General features: G+C 36.2%; 1 protein-coding gene across 1 annotated transcript; it reads right to left on the bottom strand.

Moving 5' to 3' along the window:
* Positions 1-38: 38 nt before the first annotated feature.
* On the bottom strand, positions 39-7,299 carry LOC141433125 (cytochrome P450 4d2-like). Its single transcript, XM_074094973.1, has 5 exons — positions 6,982-7,299; positions 5,261-5,350; positions 3,196-3,306; positions 2,307-2,492; positions 39-336 (listed from the first exon to the last, which is right to left on the bottom strand). Exons 1-5 carry the CDS (start codon positions 7,136-7,138, stop codon positions 116-118), a joined length of 765 nt encoding a protein of 254 aa, XP_073951074.1. The 5' UTR covers positions 7,139-7,299; the 3' UTR covers positions 39-115.
* Positions 7,300-17,644: the final 10,345 nt, after the last annotated feature.

The raw sequence follows: 17,644 nt of genomic DNA, 5'->3' as shown, positions 1-17,644 counted from the left end.
ACGGATCAAACGATTTTAAATAGTTTAGTTGGGGCCCTAGTTTATTTTTTGCCCCAGGGCTTTTGGTTACCTAGCTACGCCATTGGGTGCACTCTGGGCAACAATTAGTACCTAACTAATTATTTATTACAGTGCTTACGTCATTAGTAAACGAGTGAAGAGCCTTCACGCTATGCTCGTGTTTCTTATGTTGCGGGAACAGCTTATAGAGCCAGTCCGGCTGCAACCAGAGATGGAAAATCCTCTCGCAAGCCAGTTGGAGTATGCTGTTCAGTTCCACCAGGAACGGTGATTTGTCGTTCCCTTGTGCATTTATTTTCACGCCTAAAGCTGTTTCTGTAAACATCAGTAATTTAGTCTAAAGATGTCTATAATTATCTTAAGAAGAAAATATCACTGATTGGTCAGCCCATAGTCTAGGTCGCCTAGAAGTGGCCTATGTTGTTTATATTTTATTTATCTTAATGTATAATAAAGAATATACAGGGTGTCACTGACAATGGATCTTTCAATTCAAGGTTCGATTCTACTCACGACACTTAGTTGAATTGTTTTGTAACATTTTCAAAAAACTTAAAATTAAACTTTAAGTTAAATCAGAGTATCGGACTCGGTTTTGTCACTGTCTCTTGGTACGGGGCCTTGAAATATTTTTTTACATTTGTTTGACATCTCTACGATACACATTTTTAATGTATCGTCAATTTAGTATTATATTATATCGCATACATTGAAAATTACATTTAATTTGTATGAAAAAAAAATAACAGTGGTCATATTTTTAAAAAATAGCAGAACAAAAGTAGCTCAGTTATGTGACTAGAATCGAATCGAACCCTGGATTTAAAGCCCCATGATCAGAGACTCCCTGTATAGCAACGTGTAGCAAAACGTCTACATTACAAAAAAATACGGTCGTCCTACAATTTCACACCGAAACAAAATGGTCATACAAATACGAAACAAGCACACAACGACCTGAGGCCTTATTCTCTAACGCGCGGACGTTCGCAATCGTATTCATTCACCATCTAATTCTACTCTCGTTCTTATAAGTACCGTGTGCCAAAAGTAATGGTGAACACAGCCTAAAGCGCTCAGTTATTTTATACAATAAGCGCTGCGTTTGACGCACATCAACTTGCATCAGATAATTTAATTACCAAATATTGTCTTACATGTTACATGTTTGGTAATGAGGGCTAAAAAAGGCATGGAAATATCGCTGGATGGCGTTAGTGTCGTGAGGGCCGTTTGACGTTACGGTTTTGCTTGCAATACGGTATTTGACAACTCCTGATTTTCCCATATCTTAATAATATTTTATTATGAAAATATAGATAAACAAAACTTAAATCGGTTGAAAATTTGGTTCATAGTGATTTTTTGAAAAATCTGTATACCTGTCTCTTTCTCAAACGCTTTTCTCTATGCAGCAAGTATGGCGATACTGGCGTGTGACGTCACATGCCAGTATGTCTCTCTCTCTGTCTAATCTTGTCTTTCAAACCTTTATAACTTTGTTATTTGTAAAGGTAGCTTAAAAATTGTTTTTCTATTCGATAACAGGCATTGTGTAGTTTTAATTTATAAATTGGCCAATAACTAAATGAGCCGTCAAAAAAGCCTCACCTACTAACGCCATCTAGCGATATTTCGCCTGTCTTTTAGCCCTCATTAGATTGCGTGGATTGTGATTGGTTAGAGTAGATGCGCGTCAAACGTATTGCGTTTACCGCAACGTTTATCGCATAAAGGTGCCCCCACATGCAGTCGCTCGTCGCTCGATTGCAGCGATGAATCTGGTCAGGTGACCCCATTTTGAAGGTGATTTTGAATTTCCCGCGCCTCAAAAAAGTAGCGTCATTATAGTTATGGTTTTTTGTAGGATTGATCTTGGCCTTGGAAGCTGATTTCTTAATCTCATTTAGTACCTAGCAGTCGTGACAGTGGTACAAAAAAAATTGAGTGAATGAAAAAAAAAAAAGTGCTTTTGCCGGAATTGAAGATGTTTTTTTTCAGCGATATAGCTCAACATTTACAGCTTTATCGCTATATGTCACGTGACCAGTTTTGACACTGGAAACGAGCGTCCCGCGGCCACAGAATAAGTAATAGTACAAGTTGCTCATAGCCTAGTGAGTTAACCCACGCCAGCGGGGGGTGTTTTGATACTTACAGAATCACACCTACCTATATCGCGGAGTGCGCCGCGCCTGCCGCGGCCTACAACAACCGAGCGCTTTTAAAGCTACTACAAGTGCTTCGTGCTGTAATTTCGACTATTATAACTTTTACCAACTTACCGCATACAGAGTCCAGAGTATACGAGCTAATGAACGGCCACGCACTGAATTTATTCTCGCCCGCCCTTTCTTCCAGCTTTTCGGCTAGCTTTCTACTTTGATCGACAAAAACAGGTACAAAGCTATCGACTATCTTTGGGCTGAATGCTGGCAGTAATATTTTACGCCTTGGTCTCCAAATTGGCACTGAAAATGTAAAGTTTAAGTAAAGGGAAACAAAGAAGCTATACCAAACGAAGGTTTTGAGCGAAAAAAATCAAAACTAAGATTTAAATTATTAAGATTAAAATTTTTGTTTGTTTGTTACCACATCACGTCTAAACCGCTGAGCCAATTTAGATAGTTCGAGTTCCAGGGAAGGCTATAGGATAGTTTTATCCCGGAAAATTGCATAGTTGCCGCGGGATAGCGATAAACGAATTGCGTGGACGGAGTTGCGGGCATCAGCTAGTATAGTTAGTAAATAAAAATTATCCATTTAGGAGCTGTTTCACCATCCATTGATTAGCGTTAACCGACGGTTAAATGATGCCGTCTCCGTCTATTCGAACAAAACAAATAGAGACAAGTTTAAAGTCGTTATATTCGACAAGGCCGTGTTCAATACTTGTCCCTAAGACCAGTGCCGGATTAGCCCATAAGCAAATTAAGCAATTGCTTAGGGCATCACGTCTTGGAGGGCACCATGAACAGCATTAAAAAAATTTGCTACCACATAAAAGGTAAGTACGGCTGCTTATGGATGGGGGGTGCCAGAGGTGTGTATTGCTCAGGGTATCAAATAGTCCTAATCCGGCACTGCCAAGACTTGGCTTCACGCAATATTTTTTGTTTCTAAGCGTTTACTATCGATATACTCGTTATATAACGTAGCTATAAACCAAATTACCTGGAGCGAATATTCCTCCATACCCGATGATATTCCTAAGAAAACGGTGAAGGTCATCTTTTTCGAGACATGTCTTCAGCACCATTTCCAGATCAACAGGATCAGTAGCAACTGTTTAAAAAATATATTATCCTGATTTTTTTTATTTAATAGTCCGAAAAACTAAAGAGAACTGCGATTACTTTTGAAAGATCACAACTGCAGTTAATGTACAGTCACCAGCGGAACGTGCAAAAATATCTGACACGTCCTTCGCCGGCCCTAGAAAAAGAGTCGTATCAGATATTTATGCACGCTTGTTGTGTCAGATATTGGTGCTGGTGACTGTACCTACAGATCGATTCACGAGAGCTGGCTCGAATGGATAGAACGAAAGTAATATCACTTGGGACATTTTTGTAGAATGATTGATACATATCATTTTTATATACACTTTCATTAACTCATTCCATTCATTCGTGCTCCATCGTCCATCCAGCTCTTGTGAAGCAAGCTGTACCTAGGTTGTTTAATGTTAACCTTTTAGGTTTTCTCTTATAATGTTTTATCAAAAATTACTCAATTTGTAGACAATAATTTTTGGTTAAATAAAAGAAAAAAATTATATAAGGAATATAAATATGTAATGGAATAATATTTTTTAAAACAAACGAAACGAACGGAAACGCAGTATAGGTACATTTGGTTCGCTAAGGTTTCGCAACTAACGTTTGGCAACCATTCATATCGCAACTTTTTAACCGACTTCAAAAAAAGGAGGAGGTTATCAATTTGGTTGTATTTTTTTATGTTTGTTACCTCAGAACACCGTCATTTATGAACCGATTTGAAATATTTATTTTCGTTCGTCTAGGAATGCTTTCAATTAGGTCCCATAAGCACCAAATCAGTATCTGATGATTGGATCCTAAGGAAATCGAGGGAACTCTTCAAATATTGTAGGAACGCCTATATTATGGTAATTTCGATATATTTAGGAGTAACTCGTGCATATGCTCTTGAAAATTATCATTTGTTGAAGTGGAACAGATGATGAAGACCAAATTTGACCAATGGAGCGACTAGGTACTCAATAACAATTACTTCACGGGTTGAATTTCGATTACTTTAACGCAGATGCTAAGCAATTTAAGCTCTTCGTAATTCACATGGTGAAATGGAACGGGTGATGAAGCACCAGGACTCCTCAATAATGAACGTCTCTGCATCGGAAAAAGCTATTTTTTCATAAAAGGTGACGAGCAGTTGACATTAAACTATTGTATCTTAGATATTTTACACTAAAAAGCGTGAAATAAAAATTATGACAAAAATAGAACCGACTACAAAAAACCATTAAATAATTTTCTACCAGTCTGAATTCGGTGTCTCAGCACGAGCCAGCAGGAGTGATTGAAGCCCAATATACTCGTATAGTTGTAGGTGAGGTAGAGTAGACGACTATAAGTCCACTCCTGCTGGCTCATGCCGAGGCACCGACTCAGACTGGTAGAAAATTATTTTCATGGTTTTTGTAGTCGGTTCTATTTTTTGTTATAATTTTTTTTTTCATTACTCAACTGTAATATTTCTGAAACTGTTAATATTTCAGGGTTTTTATAAAACTAACCTAACCTAACCAAAAGGGTTCTAGGTACACGATGGCCCTGAAATAAATTCTGGAATATTTACAGTTTTAAGGTGCGACCAAACCGCTACTTAAAAAACGGTGACGGCACGGAATCGCAGTGAAGCACCGTATGCGCACCGTTTTTTTTTGCATGCTTTCCACACCGCCGCTTAAAATACGCAAACGGTGCGGAATCGCAGTGACGGGCCGTAAACGACATGACTTTTGTTCGGTAAAGTCCTGACGTTTACGGCACGTCACTGCGATTCCGTATTTTAAGCAGCGGTGTGGAGAGCATGCGATAAAATCGGTGCGCATACGGTGCGTCACTGCGATTCCGTGAAGTCACCGTTTTTTAAGCAGCGGTTTGGTCGCACCTTCAGAGTTTGCGAAATGAATCAGATTGCCAAACGTTAGTTTCGAAATGAACGAAAACCAGTATATTTAGGTACTTACCGAAGTAAAGAATGTGACCGAGCCACCCTCTGATTAGTCCGCCATTATTCATAGCACAGTAGCTGAATTCCTTGAGGGATGACATTATGTCTGAAATCAATGTACTATGTCTAAAATAATTTAACGACGACCAGATAGCTAAGCTGTTAGTGACAAACATTTATTGTATGAATGAATACGAATATTTGTAAGTAGGTACTTGAGTCTTAGATGTTTGTATGCGTATTTAAGTAAATATTTATCTACATGTATATGTATTTCTTTCCGTTATCTAGCACCGATAGTACAACCTTAGCTTAGTTTGCGGCTAGGTTAATTCGTGTAATTTGTACCAAGAAATTATTATTTATTATTATAATGACCGATCACCCTGTATATCTGACCAAACGGTCCCAAGACGAAAAATTGCATAATCGTAATGAAGTAGCAACATTTCCTCTCTAGTAATCGTCTATTGTTGATCTTTAGGGTAATAATGTAATTTTCAAATGATTCTTTTGTACTTGGACTTTCTAAGCCAGACGTTTTCAACCTGAGTGCCGCGAAGTGTAGGTACTCGTCATCTTACATCTATATTGAATGAGGCACGCGTCATCTTACCTTAGACGACAAGCTCTACTTACAAAGGTAATTTATTTTTAAGGAATTTTAATCGGAAATGCATTTTTTTTTATAAGTTTGATTCACGAATCGTTACCGAATGGATTCCGAGGGATGGCCAAAGGAGCAGAGGCAGACCCAAGAGGAGATGCCGGGGCGACCTGAGCGCATTTCAGCTCAATGAGGGCTATCGTTTTTTGTCTCACTAGATGGCGCACTGTTGCGTGAGGTTTTTAAGTATGGCTTTCAGTCTGTTATTACGGGCGTGAAAACAAAGTTTAGATTAAAATCATATTTAATACACCCTAAAACCGTACCATAAAAATATCGAGCATGCCACAGTGTTGCATAGTCCCCGTTTTGTTCGGAAAAAAGGGAGGACAAAGGTTTCCGAAAGACAAAACTGTCTCAAAACACAGACATTCATTGCCCCGGAACGCATATTTGCCATAATTAATTTCAGATATTGCAAAATATTCACAATATTATTCCAATTATAAATAAACCCGCGTAGCTCACCCAAAAACTATGAGATTTGACATTTCGGAGACCTCACGCTACACTAGCGCCTCTAGTGGCGAATTCATACGCGATAGCCCTCAAGGTGCATCCTCGGGATAGGGAAGTGATGGCGGAGGGAAGGGGACGCCTTTGCCCAGCATATTACCGGCTACATAAAAAAAAGTTTGATAAATTCGGAGTTTGACTGTATAACACTTTTAATTTATTAATTTAAAAACTTTAGATTGGAAGCTTAAGGTCCCGGGTTCGAGCCCTGTCGAAGCAGATATTTGCATGAAAAATACCAATGTTTGTGCTCGTGTCTTGTTCGATATGAACTTAAGTATAATATAATTATGTCTATCCTTTGCCTAGTATAGTGGCCATCAGATATTTCGGAGCTAATAACCAAAAAGTGAACAAAAATATAGAAACATGAACTCTAATACTAAGGTATTAAGGTATATAAGGTAAGATATTAGGCGAGTAATAGCCGATGAAAAGTTAAAACCTATTGAATTATTGTCACTTGTGAACGAAACTTTACCCTTCACTTGCCGGATTTTTCCTTTTCAAGTACAGAACCCTAAATACTAACTAAAGTTATATTATCACCTTACCTTCAGTAGTTCCAATAAATTTGTGCGCCGCCCCTATCACGGGGAGCTCTAGCCCCCCGTCGGGTATCTTTGAAGCTAGTTCATACATCCTCCGTCTCCGATACCTAAACAAAAGCACCCACAACACTGGCACCGCCACAAACAACAGAAGTAACATGGTCACACTTTCAAACCCGTTGGAATATAAAAAAGTTCCCGGCACGTTTTGAACTCGTCGTTCTCGCGGGCTTAGTTTCTTCTCGATCGTTATAGGAGACGTAGCGTATCGTCAAACGCACGCCTGCGAGTAAAATGATCTCCGTCCATTCAAACATGTTTATATGAGGTTTTTCCTTTACGCACTGATTCGTGAAGCCATGGCAAACGAGAGTTGGTGGTTTAGCACGTTTACATAACACTCGCACGAGACGAGAGGGGTCACAAGAATGTGTGACCGAGGGCTCATGACATGACCTTTTTTTTTGATTCAGAACGGGACATTAGTTTATTTAGGTCAATTAACAGGTAGTCAATGAAAAAAAAAGTGGCCAAGAGCGTGTCAAATACGCCTGAAATAGGAATCCGTAGCCATTACGAAAAAATTAAGTAATATTTTTCTAAGGATTTCGTATTTTGTACGGAATATTCCAAGTTTAGGTATATTTTATACCTTAGGCTGCTATTTACTCTTAAACTACTAATAATTCTCAAGAAAACTTAACCGTTATAGTTTTCCTTGCAAGATGATAAACTTACTACCATCCTGTTTTTTTTTAATTTTCCACCCACCGGTTTAGATTTAAAAGGGGGGGGGGGACGCTCGATTTTAATGAATATTTGCGCTTTAAAGTTGAATATTTTGCAAACAAATCACTGAATCGAAAAATCGTTTTAGCAACCCCCTAATGGTTTTAAAAGACCTATCCAACAGTTCCCCACTACAAGGTTGGATGAGAAAAAAAAAATCACCCCCACTTTTTACGTCTATGGGAGGTACTCTAAAAAAATTTTTTTTTTTTTATTATACCATTTTGTCGGCATAGTTTACATATATCTTCGTGCAAAATTACAGCTTTCTAGCATTGATAGTCTCTGAGAAAAGCCGCGGACGGACAGACAGACAGACACAGACAGACATGGCGAAACTATAAGGGTTCCGTTTTTGCAATTTGGGCTACGGAACCCTAAAAATACTTTTTAGTCATTTATTTAGAAAAAGTTATGGACCATCAGTGGTGTAGCAGTATAGCACGCGGTACGGAATACCGAGGATCTGGGTTCGATTCCCAGTTATGGTCTTATTTTTCTGGTTTTTCTGTGCATCTATATTTCAGTTTGTATTTTCAATTTATACAGAGGTGTAGCGGGACCCTCGATGTGCGAGTTTTGACTCACACTTGACCGCTTTTATAGGGCACAGAGGACTTCATAACCAACATAACTCCACCACGAGTGTAAAGCCGCGTTTAGACTTGGAAGAAAAATCGTGCAAATTGCATTACATTGCGAGGCCGTAAAGCCAACGAGTTTGTAGTGGTCAATCGAGCGCCGCAATGTAATGCAGCTTGCACGATTTTTCTTGCACTTGCAAGTCTAAATTCGGCGTAAACATAAATTCATTTTCCTTAGAGTGCCATTCGCAACACAAGACGAGGTAGGGTCTTCCTACACCTATGGACGAGGAGTCGGTTTGACGACCAAAAAAAATGTATAACAAAAAATTTTACCGACTACAAAAAACATGAAAATATTTTTCTGCCTGTCTGAAGTCGTTGGGTGAACCAGGCAGCTGATCGGAACCGATGGAGAATTGCTGTTGACTAGATGAAACGGAGTCACGATCCTCAGCAATGAGGGAGCGATTTAGAAGGAAGTGTAAATAATCTGATACAATAGTTTAATATCAACTGCTCGTCACCTTTTACGAAAGATTGCTAAGTTCATTATTGAGGAGTCCTGGTGCTTCACCTCACCACCCGTTTTACCATATGCATTACGAGGAGCATAAATTGTTAAAGTAATTAAAATTGAACCCGTGAAATACTTGTTTTTGAGTAGTAACTCCGATGGTCAACTGTGGTCTTCATCATCAGTTCCACTCCACCAAATGATGATTTTCAAGAGCAAATGCACGAGTTACTACTAAATATATCCGATTTACTATAGGTGTCCCTACAATATTTGAAGAGTTCCCTCGATTTCCTTAAGATCCAATCATCAGATCCTGATTTGGTGCTTATGGGACCTAATTGAAGTCATTCCTAGATGAACGCAAAAAAAAAACAAATCGGTTGACGGAGTTCTGAGGTAACAAACGTAAAAAAAAGAAATACAACCGAATTGATAACCTCCTCCTATTTAGAAGTCGGTTAAAAACAATACCTACCTATCCACGTACCTACTAAGAGCGAAATAGACGTTTTGCCGTCGATTCACATCGGCGTGGAGATAAAGCGTTTTTTAATCGGCTAAAATTAAAATACGTGTACTGTCACCATCTCTTTCTACCTTCGTCTTATACCGTGTGATAGAAAGAAGTGGTGAAAACGATTGTGATTACAAGTGTGTTAAACAAGGCCTCGGGGCAAAGCGAGATTGTAAATATGTATGTATGTAAACTCTTTATTGCACATAAAAATAAAAATACAATTACACAGAGTGGAGAACAAAGGCGAGCTTATCCCTAAAAAGGGATCTCTTCCAGCTAACCTAGTTAGGAGACACACACCTAACCTAACCAAATGTCCTAACCTAGTTAGGACATTTGGTTATATAGAGGATAAGCAGACAGTGAAAATTACGTGCGTTAAAGAGACAAAACAGAAATACTCAAAAGAGAGAAAATAAATACAACATTAAGTATTTACATTAAGGGGCTGTTTCACCATCCATTGATTAGCGTTAACCGACGGTTAAATGTGATGCCGTCTCTATTTGTTTTGTTCGAATAGATTGAGACGGCATCACATTCAACCGTCAGTTAACACTAATCAATGGATGGTGAAACAGCCCCTTAATGTAGTGTGGAGGTTGACGGTGTGTGACAAGGAAGTTACAATTATAACATTTAAATGGTACGTAACGTCTGCAATTGACAATGAGACGCGTGCTTGGATTAACGCCGTTTGTCGGGCCTTCGGTAGCACATGACTGGCTTGGAAATGGCTTTTGTAAATAAGTAATAAATCAAGTTGGTTGGATCCTAGTTTTTCCGTTAATCTGGTATTCCTTTACCATAAGAATAACGTGTGGCATAAGCGGTCATTTTATCAAATCACGGACCTGTACGATTATAGGAATTTACAAATATTTACCACCAGTTCGAAAAAAAAACCGGCCAAGAGCGTGTCGGACACGCCCAAAATAGGGTTCCGTAGCCATTACGAAAAAGTTAAGTAATATTTTTCTAAGGATTTCGTATTTTATACGGAATCTTCCATAGTTTAGATATATTTTATACCTTAGGCTGCTATTTACTCTTAACTACCTACTAATAATTCTCAAGCAAACTTAACCGTTATAGTTTTCCTTGAAAGTTTAATATACTTAGTACCATCCTGAATTTTTTCAAATTTTTCCACCCACCGGTTTAGATTTTAGAGAGGGGGGGGACGCTCGATTTTAATGAAAATTTGCACTTTAAAGTTGAATATTTCGCAAACAAATCCCTGAATCGAAAAATCGTATTAGCAAACCCCTAATGGATTTAAAAGACCTATCCAACAATACCCCACACCTTAGGGTTGGATGAGAAAAAAAAATACCCCCACTTTACGTCTATGGGAGGTACTTACCTTAAAATTTTATTTTTTATTTTTTATTGTATCATTTTGTCGGCATAGTTTACCAAATTACAGCTTTCTAGCATTGATAGTCCCTGAGCAAAGCCGCGGACGGACGGACAGACAGACAGACATGGCGAAACTATAAGTTAAACCTGTTGAGAATAGACAACCCGGCAAGAAACTCAACGACTACCTATATTATTCTTTAAGAAACAGATATACAATATTATTAAATCTTACGTTACAAATACTCGTATTAATATCAAAACTACATTTTAGCAGAGTAGATAGGGATTGCTTGTGGATCGGAATTGACAAGATTTCATTTTTTGAACATCTGTAAATTACTACAGGAATCAGTAAAGGGAAAGAGTTTTGCTCCTGAACATGGGAAAATATTTATGATAATTAATTTATCCATATTTAAAAAAATACAAAAAAATGAAAAAATATGGCTGAATTTGCCAACACTACGACAGTATAGATATGTTTCCTTTGCCTTTTTCACCAGAAAAAGGAGCTGTCATAATTTTGACAACGTCTCTATGCAACGTCTACGTCAGATTTACGTGATCTTTTTTTTAACAGACTAGACAAAAGTAATGGATCTATTGTGTCGTAGTTTTGGAGTTATGCCCTTTTAGAATAAGCACATCTTAAAAAAATTGTAATAAATTAATTAATAGTTGTAGCGAAATTTTAAAAATATCAGCGTTTTTCTCTTTCCAAACAGAATACAGAGAACGAATCAAATTATAGTCTTAGAAATATGAAATCTTGTCAAGTGACTGTTTAGGAAAATGGTTACAACCGGATATAGTTATGTGCCCACGTTCAACATTTAACTTTAGTTTTTCAATGTTCCCTTGGCCAACATGAGCTATATAAATATCCTTCCGCTGTTCTTAAATAACAAACAAAGTTTTCCCGTTTAAACTAAAGGCGTTGGTACCTACTTTAAACAATATGCAGTTTTATGTCTTCGCGTAGATACGTACTAGATATGTCAGAATATGTCGTAGGTATATTATCTATTTATATATAATATATATAATTAGAATCTCGGAAACGGCTCAAACGATTTCGACGAAACTTGGTATGTAGGGGTTTTCGGGGTTGATAAATCGATCTAGCCTGGTCTTATCTCTAGAAAACGCTTAATAACGAGTTTCAACCCGAGAAAAGCTCGGTCACCCAGGTACTAGGTACACTCCGTGAGCTCGTTAAAAAAACTTTCGGATTATAGAAGCATGCTTCGGGTATAGACGATGATACGCGATCGTGATATGCGGTTCTGTTCTGTTATCAACTTGCAAAACTTTTCAAAGTTACTGTAAAAGGTTAAGTAAATAATAACCATCAGTACAAAATAAAAATTACGCTTCTTTATCTTTTTCTAATTTTAACACAATATGACTTTTTGTTTATCGTTAATTTAAATAGAGAACACCCCGCCTTAACACTACTTTTATTTGGAAGTATATAGAGCTATTGTTATACTGTATCTACTTCTCTTTTTATGTCAAATTATTTTTTTGTGTCTGCTTTCGTTTAATATTTTTTTAATGTACTTTACGAAATCCCCGTTGCTTCTCTAACTCGGTCTTGAACCTTATTAAAATATTTAATTTAATTTATTTAATATTTTTCTTAAAACTTTCAGCTTCCTTACAAAATATTTATATACATTATAAACAATTTCCCGTGATTGGCTATTTACAGAAATACCCTGTTTACTCGTAAGTTGACTCGCCATGGATATCAATTTCCGAAAAATAATAAACCAAAATAATATGTAAGTGGTGGTTTTAACTGCTCTATATAAATCAATGAAAACATAACGAGTGCACTCTTCGCATGATGGATTGCTTCTAAGTCAAAAAGACAATTGTCATTTTCTACTAACGAATCCTTCCGATTTGCCCCGAAACCCGAAGGTTTTTCTAAGAGCTCTCGGAGCAGATAGACATACAGGCGGACTACCAAACTAAGTACATATTCGGTTTTATGCATTTTGACAAAGAAAACATAAAAAGGTTTTTATAATATTTAAAGTGTCTTATCTATATTACCTATTTAAATACAATAAGTTTTCAAAAATAAAGCTCAACCAACTTAGTACACGGATTTATCATTAGAAATCAAGCTATAATTATAGCAATCTATATACAGATATTGTAATTGGTTGTTACTCAACCCACGTCCAAGATTGTAATGTAATTGCATTTAGCTCTATAGATCAACCCAGATCAATCGATACTGTACACCATGTTGTTTCTGATTTCCCTTAACTTTAAGGGCACATTTAACAGGCAAATTAAAGTTAATTTCTGCAAGACACTGTGGAATAACTCTTACTGTTCAAAAGACAATCAATATTTAAGAAAATTAATTATGCGCAATAAAACACATTATGCGTGCAGTATACATTTTGCGTATTGTACCTACATTGTCAGCCGAAGGGAAAAAACACTGTATATGTTAATAAATATTAAAAGTTAAACTTTGTGTGTTGGTGAGTAACAGGATAATCACTCTGAAATAGCATAATATATCGCAGTCATAGTTATATAGTTTAGTTGCAAGAGGGGGACTGTAAGGTTTAATTTAATATTTAAAATATCCAACTGTTTAATATTTAAGTAAGAATAAAACAATTGTGGGTATACCCTACGGGTGCATAATAAGCTATTTTAACCTGGCTAATTAAAATCATAAGATGTTACATAATTCCAAAATAACCTTAATCAATTTTTACTGCCCGAGTGTTTTTATAACTTCAAAGATTACTTTGGTAAATATAACAAAATTAGTGTTGAATTAATATATAAATATTTAAATAATGCAAATAATTGTTGTTTCGAAGCATAAATGTAAGCACAATTGAACACGGTTTTGAACAATAAAAGTTTCTTCTTATTAAGTGAGCGAAGCCGCGAGTAGAGGCTTGTGTATTAAAAATATAAATAGAGGAAACATTTGAGGTCATTGCATTTAATGTGCCTAGATAACAGCAATCAATATAGGCAGGTAAATCACAGGTAGGTATATCGTGGGTATCCTACTAATATTATAAAGCGAAAATTTGTATGTGTGTGGTTGAATGGACGGCACGTATATAGCAGGACGTATGGTAAGGTTACTTTTTACCCCGATATTTCTACGAGATGGGGATAAAATCTTGAAATTTCAACCGCTGGGTTTAGAGTCATGTTGTTTAACGCAACATGGATGATGATGATAACGTAATTTTTGGGAATTCCAATTAATGGATTACGCGTGCGAAGCCACGGGTAAAGTCTAGTATCCTTATTTAATAGTAGCACGCATGAATGGAGTAGGTAAGGACGTTTACAGACTAGCGTTTTTTTCTGCGCGTATACGCTCGTTTTTGGCATACGCGCTTACACACGCGCTGCATTAAATCGAAAGCGAGTGTACGCGCTCATTCCTGCGTGTTTGCTCGTGTTTGGTCTAAAGGACATGTTCCCGCTTGCGCTTATACGAGCTTATATAGGTACGCGTCAACGCTCGAAGAAAACAAAACCGCACATGTGCGTACTTAGTGCGTACATTTCGCTATCTAAAACGTCAATGGAAGTGGCAGATCAGTATCAAAGTCAAAGTCAAAATATCTTTATTCAATTTATGCTACAACAAACACTAAGTTGGATGATAATGTAAGTGTAACAGCAAACCTTTTTTTTTTTTCTTTTAGGAAAAACTTAGCTATTCTAAATGAAAACTAAATGAAACAAAGTGATGGTATTCGCGATTATCCACTGGGTAATCATTTATTTCTCTTTAACGTTCACATTTACAGTGATATTCTACAATATGAACATCGTAGGCATTATATTGTCATGAACAATAAAGGAAATTGGCGTCTTATATACAGAGGATTTTAAATTGTATTGAAATTCTGTCCGCATTTAGATATTTATAAGCACTATACAACTTTACATAATTTGAAAAAGCACGTCAGAATAGGTACTAGTATTTATATATTAATTGTATATTATGTATAACCTCACTGCTATCGCAACAGAGTAAGTGTTTGACTTGTATAATTTAATCTGATGGGCCTATGTTACTTAAAAGTACACTAGTAGAGATTATTATCATTTTCTACTGAGACAAGAACACAGAAAAAAAAAGTGGGGCTGGGAATCGATCCCCAAATTCTCGTCATTTAGTGACTCGTGTATCTTCATATAGTAAGCCGAGCGATCGACAGTCAAGACAACATAAAAAAAAGTGGAAAGTAAATTTCCGATATTGTAAAATAAGAGAGCATTTAAAGTTTAAAATATTTCATGATAAACTTATTGACTACTTTTTTCATAAGTGATCTAGCTAGCCAGAAGCATAAGGGCATTATTTATAAATTAGATACCGTGATTTTATATGTAATCATATGTATAAACTAAAATTAATTTAAATTGTGAACTAATTCGTCACAGAAGGTACAATTCAGCATTATACCATAGTTAGAACAGTACAATTTATGGCACAAAATATATTGGGATCGTTACAGTAGGTACACGGTAACATTACAAAAATATCAAGTTCTCAATGAGATTTATTTTGAGGTATTTGAAGCATGATATTTCGAAAGCGTTTTCTAATATTATAAACTCGTAATAATTCCAAATACGATCAGATTGCTACGTTTCTTTTTAAAATTTTATACTGAGATCATTATTTAAATCGAAAAAAAAAAAGACAAAATACATTCATAATTGACAAATTATACCTGTAAGATATGTTCAGTTTGGCATACTGTCGAATTTATTGACACAGCTCTACCGTAACTTAACGTTGCAACATTGGACTACATTGATGTGTATCGAAAAAAAATACGGTCATTGAGTGTATTGAGTGTTCGACAGTATTCCAACAGTTGACACCTTTAATTTTTTGTCACTAACAATGGAGGTGACCGCGGGTATCATTTATTAAACATCAGCGTGTCAAGCATTCGGACCTTAAATGTTGAACTTTAAGTCTTGAATTGTAAAATGTTTTCTAAGACCAAGAAATGGCTAATAATTACCTCCACTGACAATCAACTTGATTAAGTCACTCAATTATGACGCGAGTAGGGATTCACGTTCTTATTTAATTATTAATAAAAAAAATATGATTCTTAATCGGAAAAACCTGATTTCGATTTACTTAAAATTCACCCATTCTATATGTATGTAAAATCTGTGCTAATCAAACTGCAGGCAAACAATGCTATGAAATCTACTATTTTTGTTGGATTGAATTCAGATTGTACCTACCTAATGTCGGCAGTTATGAATCGATTAGGTCAACATTCACTTAATTAAAAAAAAAATTCGTTATTCATCGAAGACGCTAAATCCTTTCTATGTAAAGTAGAATATAACAAAATCTCCACGCGACAGCACCGCGCGGCACCCGTATTAACTTGAGAGTCTGCATAACAATACACCTCAGAGCTAATTGCCGCACTCACAAACTGCAATTAACTGTGATGGCTACTTAATTTGCTGATATGCTCCATGTTCAAATATTCATATGGAACATCGTCGAATATTTACAATTCAATAACAATTGACATCTTTTAGACGTCAAAGTAGGTAATAAAATAATACAGTTCTGACATTAAAGTTCGAGGTTTAAGTTATGCAGAAAATAATTTGTGACATTGTTTGTGAAATATAGTGACCGAAATAGTAGACAATTTACATTTCTAATTTACAAAGCTATATAACATCAAAAAAATATCCGGTTTTTTACATGAATAATGGTTACTGTGTAAAAATATTTAACTTATTAAAAATAAGTCTAATATCGACATTACATGCTCTTAAAATATATCATAGAATATCTCAACTTCATACTCGAGTGATTAGGAATAAAAAATGCGATAAACTTAATTACTTAAGCTCTACAGAAAAATATTTTTCTAGACTTTTCCTAGCTACTTGTAATAGGTACGTGAGGAATTCAATACAAATAATGTTCCTGGAATAAACTGCATTTCTTAGTTGCATTCCGAATTGCCTTGTGTCAAAGGTATATTTTGCTAAGGTACTTTTCTATCCGAGTTATATAAAGACACAATGATTCACGAAGATAACCCGACATAATTACTTAACAAGAATAAAATGATGCAGGCGGTTACACGGAAATGTTGAACTAATACGACCCGTCAAGCGCTTTAAGGAGAACTCATGTTTTATATTGAAAACATTTATCTCCAGTGTAGTGTACAAAAAAATAAATCGTTTCTGTGAATCTTCAGCCTCTAAGTGTACCTTAAATTATAATTACTACAATTAAAATAACAACAACCGATCTGATACATATAATAATGCTAATGGTATTGCTGTATGTAAATTATGATGTGCCCAAGATTTGTGAATACGGTATTATTATGTTTTCATAATCATAATGGGGAATGGATGAGAATTTTAGAAAAGCTTGAAACTTTTTTTATCGATAGTAATAACCTTTCTAATTAACAGAAAAAAAATATCATTTTAGTTCCGATGGAGTGCCGAAAAGTTTCTCGATGAGGGCTACGGCATAGATGTGGCTAGTGTCGCTGCTTAAGTGGCTAAATAAGAAACACACAAGCTGAGATATGAGGTGCATAGGAGAAATTCGTGTCTGTATCGTTGTCCAGCGGTGGTGTAGCGGTATAGCACACGGCACGGAATGCCGAGGACCTGGGTTCGATTCCCAGCGCTGGTCTTATTTTTCTGGTTTTTCTGTGCATCTATATTTCAGTTTGTATTTTCGATATAGGTTTTACGGGATGACCGTAAAAGTAACAAAAAATTTGGAATTGAAATAAAATATCGAAAATACACAGAGACCAGCGCTGGTCTCTTTTTCTGGTTTTTCTGTGCATCCATGTCTCA

The sequence above is a fragment of the Choristoneura fumiferana genome, chromosome 12 (genome assembly GCF_025370935.1).
Source record: "Choristoneura fumiferana chromosome 12, NRCan_CFum_1, whole genome shotgun sequence".
Taxonomy (NCBI): Eukaryota; Metazoa; Arthropoda; class Insecta; order Lepidoptera; family Tortricidae; genus Choristoneura; species Choristoneura fumiferana.
The sequence above is the reverse complement of the archived record's forward strand: the minus strand, read 5'-3'. Positions and strand labels throughout refer to the sequence as shown.